This window comes from Somniosus microcephalus, chromosome 13, assembly GCF_052327205.1.
Source record: "Somniosus microcephalus isolate GS21.2 chromosome 13, FLI_Smic_1.0, whole genome shotgun sequence".
Classification (NCBI taxonomy): domain Eukaryota; kingdom Metazoa; phylum Chordata; class Chondrichthyes; order Squaliformes; family Somniosidae; genus Somniosus; species Somniosus microcephalus.
In genome coordinates this window covers 185,541,570-185,556,385 of record NC_140999.1, presented here as the reverse complement: position 1 = coordinate 185,556,385, position 14,816 = coordinate 185,541,570, and the positions used below count along the sequence as shown (strand labels likewise).

The 14,816-nt window shown below is 50.8% G+C and overlaps 1 protein-coding gene across 1 annotated transcript in view; it reads right to left on the bottom strand.

Annotated features, from left to right (window-relative positions):
• LOC147108873 (transcriptional repressor scratch 1-like) overlaps positions 1-13,969 on the bottom strand; it is a 53,364-nt gene extending 39,395 nt beyond the window's left edge. The window contains exon 1 of the mRNA XM_086004296.1: positions 13,945-13,969. Within this exon, the coding sequence (XP_085860422.1) occupies positions 13,945-13,969 (25 nt within the window). The remainder of the gene's footprint in view (positions 1-13,944) is intronic.
• Between the last annotated feature and the right edge of the window lie 847 nt (positions 13,970-14,816).

The window sequence follows — 14,816 nt, the reverse complement described above, 5'->3', positions numbered from 1 at the left end:
TTAGTAGAGCTGTTACTACAATGAGGATGACTTCCGAGACTTGCCTGGGGTTTAATGTCTGGAGGCCCATTAATTAAGGAAAACTTGTGAGTCGTGACACTATCACTTCAAAGTTTTGTTTAATTCCTTTTTAAAAGAAACACAGATTTTCAACTCGTTCCAGTTGTGAAGTCAGTGTGTTCAGTTTCACAATGGTTGCTTTTTAAAAAAAAAATCACATTTTAGGAGTGGACTGGGTAATTTGCTGATGAGAGAAAAATGTATGCAAGGAGTTGTAATAGAGACAAAATTAATAGGTTGCAGGCTGATTCAGATACGTTGGGTGAATGGGTCCTTGTGTGGCAGATATAATTAATGTGGACATACAGATGGGACGAGGAAACTCTGACCATATCTATACCATGCAAGGGTGCCTGTTAAAAAAAATGGATGAGGAACGAGTCTTGGGGTTAGTAGCTGTGCCCTATTTAAAAAAAGAAAGACTTGCATTTATATAGTGTTTTTCACGACCACCAGACGTCCCAAAGCCCTTTACAGCCAATGGAGTACCTTTTTTTGAAGTGTAGTCACTGTTGTAATGTAGGAAACGCAGCAGCCAATTTGTGCACAGCAAGCTCCCACAAACAGCAATGTGATAATGACCAGATGATCTGTTTTAGTGATGTTGGTTGAGGGATAAATATTGGCCCAGGACACCGGGGATAACTCCCCTGCTCTTCTTCAAAATAGTGCCATAGGATATTTTACATCCACCTGAGAGAGCAGACGGGGCCTCAGTTTAACGTCTCATCTGAAAGACGGCACCTCCAACAGTGCAGCATTCCCTCAGCACTGCACTGGAGCGTCAGCCTAGATTTCTTGTGCTCAAAAGGACTTGAACCCGCAACCTTTGGACTCACCAACTGAACTACGGTTGCAAGATAGGTATAGGGAGAGCAAATGGGGGTTTAGCCTCTCTGCTAGGACCACTGAGTATGAATGGAAGAGTGCTATACTTAGGATATATATGACTTTGGTACATTAGCGCTTGGAAAATTGCGTCCAGTCCTGGTCTGCACAGCTGGTGAATGATGTCAAGGCTCTGGAGAGAGTACAGGTAAAAGCAACCAGGATAACAACAAAGCTTAGAGCTCTTAGTTCTGAGGACAGGCTCTGAAAGTTGGGGTTATTTACTTTGGAGAAGCTCAGGCTTAGAGGGGATATGACTGAGGATTTTAAAACGATGAAGGGATTGGACACAGTTTGGTTTGATAGGTTATTTGAAATGACTAAGCATGGTGGGATTGGAGGTCATTCCTATAACATCTCTTGGTGAAGTGTTAGGTTAGCCGCCAGGAAGTATTTTTTTTTCACAGCATCATCACTCTCTGGAACAAACTGCCAAGACATGCGATGAGTATTCGGATGTTAAAGTCCTTTAAAAGGGAACTTGACAAGCTCCTGAGAGAAGAGAATATGATCAGTGACAGAGGGTAGGCGTTAGCTGGTTTAGATTGTGATGTATCATGGGCCTGCTTGATTGCCTTAGGGAGTCGAAGAGGAATGTCCACAGTTTTTCTCCATTTGCCGGCATGTTTTTCACTCTGTTTCTTTTTTCCTTTCCCAGGATACAGTATTACCAGACAGTGGGAGGACTGTATGCAAAGTTACTCGCGTTATAGGATGGGCCAAGCTAAACAGGCCTGATGGTCTTTTCTTGCCCTTTAATTGTTCACTAGATTGATTCCTGGGATGAGAGGGTTGTCCTATGATGAGAGATTGTGTAGATTGGGCCGATACTCTCTGGAGTTTAGAAGAATGAGAGGTGATCTCATTGAAACATACAAGATTCTGAGTGGGATTGACAGGGTCGATGCTGGGAGGTTGTTTCCCCCTGGCTGGAGTGTCTAGAACTAGGGGGCATAGTCTCAGGATAAGGGGTCGGCCATTTAAGACCGAGATGAAGAGGAATTTCTTCACTCAGAGGGTTGTGAATCTTTGGAATTCTCTGCCCCCAGAGGGCTGTGAATGCTGAGTTTTTGAGTATATTCAAGGCTGAGATAGATAGATTTTTGGACTCTAGGGGAATCAAGGGATATGGTGATCGGGCGGGAAAGTGGAGTTGAGGTCGATGATCAGCCATAATCTTATTGCATGGCGGAGCAGGCTCGAGAGGCCATATGGCCTACTCCTGCTCTTATTTCTTATGTTCTTATGTTCTAGGCTGACACTCCAGTGCAGTGCTGCACTGTCGGAGGTGCCATCTTTTGGATGAAACGTTAAACCAAGGCTCCGCCTGCCCTCTCAAGTGGACGTAAAAGGTCTCACGGTTCTATTTCAAAGAAAAGCAGGGGAGTTCTTCCTAGTGTCCTGGCCAACTTTTATCCCTCAACCAACATCACTAAAAAAAACAGATAATCTGGTCATTATCTCATTGCTGTTCTGGGAGCTTGCTGTGCACAAATTAGTTGCTGATTTTCTTACAATACAACAGTGACTACATTTGCTGCAAAGGGCTTTGGGACAGCCTGATGTCATGAAAGGCGTAATAGAAATGCAACTCACTCACTCACTCACTCACTCACTCACTCACTCACTCTCTCACTCTCTCACTCACTCACTCACTCACTCACTCACTCACTCACACTCACTCACTCACTCACTCACTCACTCACTCACTCACTCACTCACTCTCTCACTCACTCACTCACTCACTCTTTCTTGTAGTTGGTTAGCACACTGTCCTTTCACCTCTGAGATTGTCTTTTCACCTTTGGGACTGGTTAGTGCAGTGATTTATCCACCACTGTCCTTTCAATTCTGGATGGCGTGTTGGGTTAGCAAACTATCTTTTGACCTCTCGGATTGAGTGCAGTCACACAGTGAGGACAGGATCAGGCTCGTCTGCGATGGCCCCCGTGGTGGCTCACACATGAGGAACTGCCGCTCGAGTGAGGTACTGCGGGGCTGGGGTGGTGGTGGGGAGGTAGGCCACTGTCTGTGAAACCATACCCTGCCACATGGACTACAACAGATCAAGAAGAAGGCCCACCTTCTCAAGGGCAACTGGGGATGGGCAATAAATGATGGCCTTGCCAGCGCCGCCATTATCCCTAGAATTAATAATAATTATAAAAAAAAGAAGTCAAGACAGTCGGGAGAGGAGGAAATTGGAAGACGGAGAGACATAAACAAGAAAAGAAAGATTGCCGTTCTGGACTAAGCTTCTTACTAAAAATATAAAATGAAAAGATAGTGCCTGTCCTTTCCTCCTAGTTTCAGACATTAAAGTCAAGTGATAACTTATTAAAGTGCTGCAGGCGAATAATTAATTAAACCAATTGCACAGATAAAGAGTAGGACACAGCAAGGCGATGACAAGGGCCTAGTTTTTATCTGAACTTATGAAAGGACTCACTTGACCTGCTGGTGGATTCTTCGTGTCCCAATTATAAAATAAACTTTGGTTATTTTGCTCCCAACCATTGATTATAAAACTCAATGGCTGCGTTCATTGTATCTCTTGACAATAGACTAACAAGTTCCTTTTTTTGTCTAGTTCTTGTGGATTACTCTCTGTGTCGACATATTAATACGAGTATAAATGGCATTCCACAGTACTACTTAAGAATTCCTTTCGAGTAATGTGTGTGTGTGTGACACCATATTACTGGCGTGCCTCTCAAAGGCAAAAGGTGTCACGCTCAACATAATCAGCTTCTTTATGCATTGAGATCGGAAGCTTCGCACCCCCCCCCACTCACCCCCCCCCCCCGCCCCCCCCCCACACTCCCTTCAGCTGTTGGAGGTGCTTTTGTTAGGCGGCTAGACGTTAGCACGGGTCAGGGAGCAAAAACTGTGTCAACACCGTATCAAATATGGCTTTAATGATGCACTGCTTCACTGCTGTGTGTTTTCTGATGCACGCCAGGCTCCTGGGAGGGTAGGGAGGAGCATGGATAGGGGGGAGGGGGGATGTCACATCATTTGGTTTGGGGAGAGCCCTTGATCATACAAGGCCTCTGTCATCTGTCACCACAACTTCTATCATATTCATGTGCCATGCATTATGCAGGCTTCATAAATCAAAAGCTCACCCAGCTTAGCAAAGTGTTTGCAGAATGAATCTACCCCCAATGCCTATCTGTGATAACTGGGAAATTCAAATCCACTCATCATCCTGATTCAACAGTAGAAATCTTGACAGGAACAGTGCAGTATTAGTGCACTATCTGTTGGTCGATTTTTTCTCCCGAAGGGATGCAATGATACCTCTATCTGTATCTCTACCTCTACCTCCACCCTCCACCTCCACCCATATCTCTGACTCTACCCGTATCTCTGACTCTACCCGTATCTCTGACTCTACCCGTATCTCTGACTCTACCCATATCGCTGACTCGACCCATATCTGTACCTCCACCCGTATCTCTGACTTTACCCGTATCTCTGACTCGACCCGTATCTCTGACTCTACCCGTATCTGTACCTCCACCCGTATCTCTGACTCTACCCGTATCTGTACCTCTACTTCCACCTCCACCCGTATCTCTGACTCTACCCGTATCTCTGACTCTACCCGTATCTGTACCTCCACCCGTATCTCTGACTCTACCCGTATCTCTGACTCCACCCATATCTCTGACTCTACCCGTATCTCTGACTCCACCCGTATCTCTGACTCTTCCCGTATCTCTGACTCGACCCGTATCTCTACCTCTACCCGTATCTCTGACTCTACCCGTATCTCTACCTCCACCCGTATCTCTGACTCTACCCGTATCTCTGACTCTACCCGTATCTCTACCTCCACCCGTATCTCTACCTCCACCCGTATCTCTGACTCTACCCGTATCTCTGACTCTACCCGTATCTCTACCTCCACCCGTATCTCTGACTCTACCCGTATCTCTGACTCTACCCGTATCTGTACCTCCACCCGTACCTCTGACTCTACCCATATCTCTGACTCTACCCGTGTCTCTACCTCCACCCGTATCTCTGACTCTACCCATATCTCTGACTCTACCCGTATCTCTACCTCCACCCGTATCTCTGACTCTACCCGTATCTCTGACTCTACCCGTATCTCTACCTCCACCCGTATCTCTACCTCTACCCGTATCTCTGACTCTACCCGTATCTCTGACTCTACCCGTATCTCTACCTCTACCCGTATCTCTACCTCCACCTGTATCTCTGACTCTACCCGTATCTGTACCTCCACCCGTATCTCTGACTCTACCCGTATCTCTGACTCTACCCGTGTCTCTACCTCCACCCGTATCTCTGACTCTACCTGATATACCTATCAATTCATCCAATGAAAAGCGACGAGTTAAGAAAGTATCTATAGGTTTTTATTGGCTAAATAACAGAGCCCACCCTCGTGGGTGATCGGATCCAACAAGAAGGAATACCAGCCAGTCGACCACCTTTATACCTGGGCAGGTAGGTGGAGCCATGGGCGGAGTCAGCAGTGGTCAGCCCAGGTATAACAGCGTGACAGGAGGCGACCTCGTGTAGTGATACAACAGTGTAAACAGTGATAACCATAGTGTAACGATATAACAGTGATAACCATAGTGTAACGATAGTGAACGATAAAAGTGGTTTACCACATTCGCCCTTTGTTTAGATTTGAGTCCGGCGGGGTGAAGTGTACTACCAGTTCGGGTATGTCAGTCTGTCCGGAGGCCTCGTAAGTCTTTCTGATCTGCGCAGCAGCGGCGGCGGTGTTGCAGTATCCGGTGTTAATGCTGGTGTCTGCGTGGTCGACGAAGGCTCGTGGGGTTCCGGCATGCCGTCTACCTGGGCTGGATTTGGGGGGGTGGTGGGGGGGCAACGGTGGTGTCTCAGGGGTGCCCGAGGGTGCAAGGTCTCATAAGGAGACTGTGTCCTCCCGCCCGTCTGGGTATGCCACATGGGCGTACTGGGGGTTGGCGTGCAGGAGGTCCACCCTCTCGACCAGGGTTTCCGTTTTATGGGCCCTCACATGCTTTCGCAGCAAGACGGGCCCCGGAGAAGTCAGCCAAGTTGTCAGCGTGGTTCCCGTAGTCGACTTCCTGGGGAAAACAAACATTCGTTCATGGGGGGTGGCGTTAATGGCAGTGCAAAGCAGTGACCGGATGGAATGCAGCGCTGCCGGGAGGACTTCCTGCCAGCGAGAGGTTGGGAGGCCCTTAGACTTTAAGGCTAAGAGAACGGCCTTCCAGACAGTCGCGTTTTCTCTTTCCACCTGGCCGTTCCCTCGGGGGTTGTAGCTGGTGGTCCTGCTTGCAGCGATACCTCTCGCTAATAGGAACTGGCGAAGTTCCTCGCTCATGAAGGAGGAGCCCCGGTCGCTATGTATATAGTTCGGGAACCCGAACAAGGCGAAGAGGTCGTTCAGGCATTTGATGACCGTGGTGCTGGTCATGTCTGGGCAGGGGAAGGCAAAGGGGAAACGGGAGTACTCATCAATAATGTTGAGGAAGTACACATTGCGGTCAGAGGACGGGAGGGGCCCCTTAAAATCGATGCTCAAGCGCTCGAAGGGGCGGGTGGCCTTGATCAGGCTTGCTCTGTCCGGCCTAAAGAAATGCGGTTTGCATTCGGCACAGGTTTGGCAGTTCCTGGTCATGGTCCTGACCTCCTCGATGGAGTAGGGCAGGTTGCGGGCCTTAATGAAGTGGTAAAGTCTGGTGACCCCGGGGTGGCAGAGGTCGTTGTGGAGGGTCTGCAGTCTATCAGTTTGCACGTTGGCGCATGTACTTCGTGATACAGCATCTGGGGGTTCGTTCAGTTTACCAGGCCGGTACAAGATATCATAATCATAGGTGGAGAGCTCGATTCTCCACCTCAAGATCTTGTCGTTCTTGATTTTGCCCCTCAGTTTGTTATTAAACATAAAAGCGACCGAACGCTGGTCGGTGAGGAGGGTAAATCGTTTGCCTGCCAGGTAATGCCTCCAGCGTCGTACAGCCTCCACGATCGCCTGGGCCTCCTTCTCGACCGAAGAGTGTCGGATCTCAGGGCCCTGGAGGGTCCTTGAGAAGAAGGCCACTGGTCTCCCCTCCTGGTTGAGGGTTGCGGCTAGGGCGAAGTCGGATGCATCGCTCTCCACTTGGAAAGGGATAGACTCATCCACCGCGTGCATAGTGGCCTTAGCAATGTCTCCCTTAATGAGGGAGAAGGCTGCGCACGCTTCTGCCGTCAGGGGGAAGGAGGTGGACTTCATGAGGGGTCCGGCTTTGTCCGCATAATTTGGCACCCATTGGGCATAGTAGGCGAAGAGCCCCAGGGTTCTCTTCAGCGCCTTTGGACAGTGGGGGAGGGGAAGCTCCATGAGGGGGCGCATTCTTTCGGGGTCGGGGCCGATGACTCCGTTCTCTACTACGCAGCCAAGGATGGCAAGGCGCGAGGTGTTAAACACACATTTCTCCTTATTGTAGGTGAGGTTCAGCCGTTGGGCCGTACGGAGGAATCTTTCCAGGTTAACATCGTGGTCCTGCCGGTCGCGGCCGCAGATGGTGATGTTATCTAGATAGGGGAACGTGGCGTGCAGCCCGTTCTGGTCAACCATCCGGTCCATCTCCCTTTGGAAGACCGAAACCCCGTTAGTGACGCCGAAGGGAACCCTAAGGAAGTGGTAGAGGCGGCCATTCGCCTCGAAGGCTGTATACTGGCGGTCCTCAGGGCGGATAGGGAGTTGGTGATAGGCCGACTTAAGGTCGATGGTGGAGAATACCCGGTACTGTGCAATCTGATTGACCATATCAGATATGCGGGGGAGGGGGTATGCGTCCAGCTGGGTGTACCGGTTTATGGTTTGACTGTAGTCGATGACTAGGCGGTTTTTATCGCCGGTCTTAACGACTACGACCTGGGCATGCCAGGGGCTGTTGCTCCTCTCGATGATGCCCTCCTTCAGGAGACGCTGCACCTCAGAGCTAATAAAAGCTCTGTCCCCGGCGCTGTACTGCCTGCTCTTGGTGGCGACGGGTTTACAGTCGTGGGTGAGGTTAGCGAACAGGGAGGGGGGGCGGGACCTTGAGGGTGGATAGGCCGCAGGTGGTATGCGGTGGGCGGTTTAAAGGCTGCTGGTTGTCGACTGTGAGTGGGGGGAGGGGTCCACCGTATGCCAAAGTGACACTTTGCAGGTGTGATTGGAAGTCCAGCCCTAGTAGGACGGCAGCGCAGAGCTGGGGCAGGACGAGGAGTTTAAAATCTTTATACTCCGTGCCCCTAACCGACAGGGTCACAACACAGTAGCTGCTGATGTCTGTAGAATGGGACCTCGACGCCATCGAGATCCGGTTGCGCGTTGGCCGGACAGTGAGGGAGTAGTGGCTCACCGTGTCTGGATGTATGAAACTCTCCGTGCTTCCGCTGTCGAACAGGCAGGTCGTGGCGTGGCCGTTTACTTTGATGTCCATCATGGACTTGGACAGTTGATGCGGGCGAGCTTGGTCCAGTGTGACGGAGGCTAGTGTATGGTTGAGCGAGCTGCTGTAGTCTGCGGGTGAGGCGGTGGTCGGGTCTGGCGACAAGGTGGCGGTCGAGTGTGGTGGACAAAATGGTGGCGCCCACGAGGTTGAATAAAATGGCGGAGAAGATGGCCGCCCCCACAACTCACATGAGGCACTGCTGGCGTCGGTGGCCTTGATCAAAGATGGCCGCCCCACGACTCACACGAGGGGATACTGGCATCTGTGGCCTTGATGAAAGATGGCCGCCCCCACAACTCGCATGAGGCACTGCTTGCGTCTGTGGCTCTCCCCCTGCAGGCCTTCGTGAAGTGACCTTTCTTATGGCAGTCGGAGCAGGTCGCGTTTCTTGCAGGGCAGCGCGCCCTCGGGTGTTTCGCCTGGCCACAGAAAAAGCAGCCGGCGGCCCGATCGTGGGGCTCCGATGTCGCAGCCGGTACCGGGGGTGGCGGTCCCGATCGGGTCCTGGACGCCGACGCTGAGGTAGGTCCCAGAGGCGGCGGTGCGAGGGGTATTGCGGTCGGGGTCGGGCCCGAGTCCCAGGGTCGCGCAGTACAGTACCTGGAATACGCCTTGAGGTCCCGATGGGCCACTTCCAGAGAGCGAGCGAGGGCTGCAGCTGTGTTCAGGTCGAGGTCCTTTGATTCGAGCAGTCTTTGCCATGAGTAGTTGGACCGAAGGCCTTTCACGAAGGCATCGCGGATATTCTCTTCAGTATTTTCTGCAGCCGTTACCGTTTTAAAGTCACAGTCCCTGCCGAGTGTTTGTAGTGCCCGTAAAAATTCATCTACAGACTCTCCTGGCTGTTGCGGGCGGGATCTTAGGAGATGTCTGGCATACATAGAATTTACCGGGTTCCGGTACTGCTGTTTCAGCAGGTTGATGGCGGCCTCTTATGTAGTAAGGTCCTGGATGAGTGCAAATACTTTAGGGCTCACTTGGGCAGTCAGAACTCTTAGTTTGGATCTCTGAGGCACGCTGGATTCTCCCAGGTAGGATTCGAAACAGCTCAGCCAGTGTTTGAAGTCGAGGGCTGAGTTTGCTGCCTGTGGGTTTAGATCCAGGTACGGCGGTCGGAGGGCTTGCAGCCAGGCCGGCTGCTGTGGCTGTTGTAGCTGGGCGTCTGGCTGGTCTGACGGGTCATTAGACATTTTTAAAATTTAGCCAATAAAATTGATATACCTATCAATTCATCCAATGAAAAGCGACGAGTTAAGAAAGTAACTATAGGTTTTTATTGGCTAAATAACAGAGCCCACCCTCGTGGGTGATCGGATCCAACAAGGAGGAATACCAGCCAGTCGACCACCTTTATACCTGGGCAGGTAGGTGGAGCCATGGGCGGAGTCAGCAGTGGTCAGCCCAGGTATAACAGCGTGACAGGAGGCGACCTCGTGTAGTGATACAACAGCGTAAACAGTGATAACCATAGTGTAACGATATAACAGTGATAACCATAGTGTAACGATAGTGAATGATAAAAGTGGTTTACCACACTACCCGTATCTCTACCTCTACCCGTTTCTCCGACTCTACCCGTATCTCTGACTCTACCCGTATCTCTGACTCTACCCGTATCTGTACCTCTACCCGTATCTCTACCTCTACCCGTATCTCTACCTCTACCCGTATCTCTGATTCTACCCGTATCTCTGACTCTACCTGTATCTCTGACTCTACCTGTATCTCTGACTCTACCCGTATCTCTGACTCTAAAAGTATTTTTGACTCTACCCGTATCTCTGACTCTACCCGTATCTCTGACTCTACCCGTATCTCTACCTCCGCCCGTATCTCTGACTCTACCCGTATCTCTGACTCTACCCGTATCTCTACCTCTACCCGTATCTCTACCTCTACCTGTATCTCTGACTCTACCCGTATCTGTACCTCCACCCGTATCTCTGACTCTACCCGTATCTCTGACTCTACCCGTATCTCTACCTCCACCCGTATCTCTGACTCTACCCGTATCTCTACCTCTACCCGTATCTCCGACTCTACCCGTATCTCTGACTCTACCCGTATCTCTGACTCTACCCATATCTGTACCTCTACCCGTATCTCTACCTCTACCCGTATCTCTACCTCTACCCGTATCTCTGATTCTACCCGTATCTCTGACTCTACCTGTATCTCTGACTCTACCTTATCTCTGACTCTACCCGTATCTCTGACTCTAAAAGTATTTTTGACTCTACCCGTATCTCTGACTCTACCCGTATCTCTGACTCTACCCGTATCTCTGATTCTACCCGTATCTCTGACTCTACCCGTATCTCTGACTCTACCCGTATCTCTACCTCCACCCGTATCTCTGACTCTACCCGTATCTCTACCTCTACCCGTATCTCTGACTCTACCCGTATCTCTGACTCTACCCATATCTCTGACTCTACCCGTATCTCTGACTCTACCCGTACCTCTGACTCTACCCGTATCTCTACCACTTCCCGTATCTCTGACTCTACCCGTATCTCTACTATCTATATCTATTAGATTATTTATTTCTACTAGTCTATCTAACTGCTTATCTCTCTTTCTGGCGGTCCAGCTGGAAGTGTATAAAAGTTTTATAACAGCTGAAACAAATTAATTACATGGTTGATCAAAAATTAAACTCAAGTTTAAACTGTAGAATATGGCAGGAATATAACCAGATCATAGCAGACTATAAATTACTTATGTTGAGGGTCAGAGAACTTATTTCATGGAAATTAATGCTTTGAATTAAAGAGGTGTGTTTAAAATCTGTTTCCATAAAGTGCATTGTACGCAATTGTACCCGAGAATGTCTGTAGACTAGACAATATCAGGCACTGGGTATTTTTTTAAGCTATATATCAAATTTTTTTAATCTTGTGTTGTCATGCAGCTCACCACATGACCCGACTGTAAACTAGAGCCACATCTAAGCAGCCTTCATGTTCCTCATTAAAGGAAACATTTGCAAGGCTATGGAGAAAGAGCGGGGGCATGGGAATAATTGGATAGGTCATTAAAAGAGCCAGCACCATCACGATGGATCGAATGGCCTCCTTCTGTGCAATGTGATTCCATGACCCTGATATTTACGGGGAGGCGGGGAAGGAGCGGACGGGGGCTATTTCAGGTTTCCCTCAGGCCTGCCGAATTTAACGGCAGGATCTGATTAACATTTTTGTCTCCATTTCCCAGCCGCAGCCAGCCAGATTGAGAGGCTGGAAGGCCTGTGGCACCAGGCCACAGCTGGAGAGCGGAGAGGAGGGAGGGAGAGATTGTAGTTTGGGGGCCGTGGAGCGATTGGACGGGTGGAGATAATGGGGGGGGGGTTGGAAACACATCGGCAGGGGGGTGGTCAGAGACATTGGGGGACTGGAGACAAATCGGCGGTGCCGGAAGGAGGGAGGGATCGGAAAGGCCAGAGGGAAGATCGGAAGGTTCAGGAGGGAAGATCGGAGGGGTCGGGAGGGGAGGTCGGAAGGTTCAGGAGGGGAGATCGGAAGGGTCGGGAGGGGAGATCGGAAGGGTCGGGAGGGGAGATCGGGAGGTTCGGGGGGGGAGATCGGAGGGGTCGGGAGGGGAGGTCGGAGGGGTCAGGAGGGGAGATTGGAAGGGTCGGGAGGGGAGATCGGAAGGGTCGGGAGGGGAGATCGGAAGGGTCGGGAGGGGAGATCGGAGGGGTCGGGAGGGGAGATCGGAAGGGTCGGGAGGGGAGATCGGAAGGGTCGGGAGGGGAGATCGGGAGGGGAGATCGGAAGGGTCGGGAGGGGAGATCGGAAGGGTCGGGAGGGGAGATCGGGAGGGGAGATCGGAAGGGTGGGAGGGGAGATCGGAAGGGTCGGGAGGGGAGATCGGAAGGGTCGGGAGGGGAGATCGGGAGGTTCAGGAGGGGAGATCGGAAGGGTCGGGAGGGGAGGTCGGAAGGGTCAGGAGGGGAGATCGGAAGGGTCGGGAGGGGAGATCGGAAGGGTCGGGAGGGGAGATCGGAAGGGTCGGGAGGGGAGATCGGAGGGGTCGGGAGGGGAGGTCGGAAGGGTCGGGAGGGGAGATCGGAAGGGTCCGGAGGGGAGGTCGGAAGGTTCGGGAGGGGAGATCGGAAGGGTCGGGAGGGGATATCGGAAGGGTCGGGAGGGAAGATCGGAAGGTTCGGGAGGGGAGATCGGAAGGTTCGGGAGGGGAGTTTGGAAGGGTCGGGAGGGGAGGTCGGAGGGGTCGGGAGGGGAGGTCGGGAGGGTCGGGAGGGGATATCGGAAGGTTCGGGAGGGGAGTTTGGAAGGGTCGGGAGGGGAGGTCGGAGGGGTCGGGAGGGGAGGTCGGGAGGGTCGGGAGGGGAGATCGGAAGGGTCGGGAGGGGAGATCGGAAGGTTCAGGAGGGGAGATCGGAAGGGTCGGGAGGGGAGATCGGAAGGGTCGGGAGGGGAGATCGGGAGGGGAGATCGGAAGGGTCGGGAGGGGAGATCGTGTCTCGTGGGTGGGGGGGTGTTTGATCGCGACGGGGGGGGGTATAGGCTGGGTGAGGGCTGGGAGCAGGTAAGCTGGATCCAGCAGGAACCAGGAAAGGCACTTGAAAGGCACTCACCTGCTGGATCCAGCAGTCCTCGCCTCCCTTTAGCTGCCGGGTTTCCTGAGGCCAGGACAATTCGGCCGGCCAAGGGTGACATTTAAAATGGAGATTAAATCTGAGGCACGTAGCTTCATTACCATATTTAATGGACCAACCTGCCTCCTGGACGCGGGTTAGTCGATCGCCCCACCCCTCCCCCATAAAACCCGGAAGTAGGCGGGTTGGGGTCGGGTTTCAGATTTTTAATACTTTTACTTCCTACCCAACCCAAACCCATCCATTTTTGGGGGGTTAAAAGTTCCCCCTATGTATGAGGTTAGACAGCAAGTGTGGTCAGTCCATTCATCCAAAGGGTTTGAAGGATGTGGTGGGGGGAGGCAGGGAGAGGTACCACAGCTAAGCTTGACCATGTCCTTATCCATTGTTTACATTAGCACACTTTCCAAATAGCGTCAATGGATATCAATCAGGAGTGAGAGCCCTGGCTGATGTATCCTAGGGGCGCGAAGACCTACTATAGCACCAGTACTCCTACCCTGACTGAGATAGCTACTAACACTCCAGTGCAGTACTGAGGGAGTGCTGCACTGTCGGAGGTGCCGTTTTTCAGATGAGCCATAAACCGAGGCCCCGTCTGCTCTCTCAGGTGGATGCAAAAGATCCCAGGACACTATTTAGAAGAGCTGGGGAGTTCTCCCCAGTGTTCTGGCCAATATTTATCCCTCAATCAACATCACTAAAACAGATTATCTGGTCATTATCGCATTGCTGTTTGTGGGAGCTTGCTGTGTGCAAATTGACTGCTGTGTTTCCTACATTACAACAGTGACTACACTTCAAAAAAAAGTACTCCATTGGCTGTAAAGCACTTTGGGACGTCTGGTGGTCGTGAAAGGCGCTATAGAAATGCAAGTCTTTTTTTTCTAACTCAGCACAGAGCACGCATCGTACCTGGGAACTTCCCGGATTGGTACATGTCGTAACCACATGAGTGGCGCAGCTGCCTAAATAAAGGTTTGTTTAAAAAAAAGAAAATCTGAATGAATGAAATTCTTTAAAAAAGTGCGTTCTTTAAACTTATAATTCCTGCCTTTGAAACACTGATTGCTTCCTATTTTTTTACCCATGCAATTGAGGCACAGCAGAGTCTGACTGCTGGATCTAGCCTCATTGCATAGGGCAATAGACAAGGGTTAACAAGGGAATGGTTCAAGTGTGGGGAGGGGAGGGGAGGGGAGGGAAATCACTGGTTTACTTGCTATTAACACACTGCTGCCATTGATAACATTTATAACTGTTGAGATGCAATAAAGATGGCTGGAATTAGTAGCATCCCAGTAAAGACTGTTTAACATATTTTGGTCAATGATTTCAAACTGTAGAGAAACGTTTCCACTTGCTGGCGAGACCAGAACTAAGGGCCATAAATATGAGATAGTCACCAAGAAATCCAATGGGGAATTCAGGAGAAACTTCTTTACCCAGAGAGCGGTGAGAATGTGGAACTCGCTACCACAGGGAGTGGTTGAAGCGAATAGTATAAATGCATAGAAACATAGAAGATAGGAGCAGGAGTAGGCCATTCGGCTCCTCGAGCCTGCTCTGCCATTCAATCAGATCATGGCTGATCATCCAAATTCAGTACCCTGTCCCTGCCTTCTCCCCATATCCCTTGATCCCTTTAGCCTTAAGAAATATATCTAACTCCTTCTTGAATATATTTAATGAATTGGCCTCTACTGCCTTCTGTGGTAGAGAATTCCACAGGTTCACCACTCTCTGGGTGAAGAAATTCCTCCTCATCTCTGTCCTAAATGGCTTAC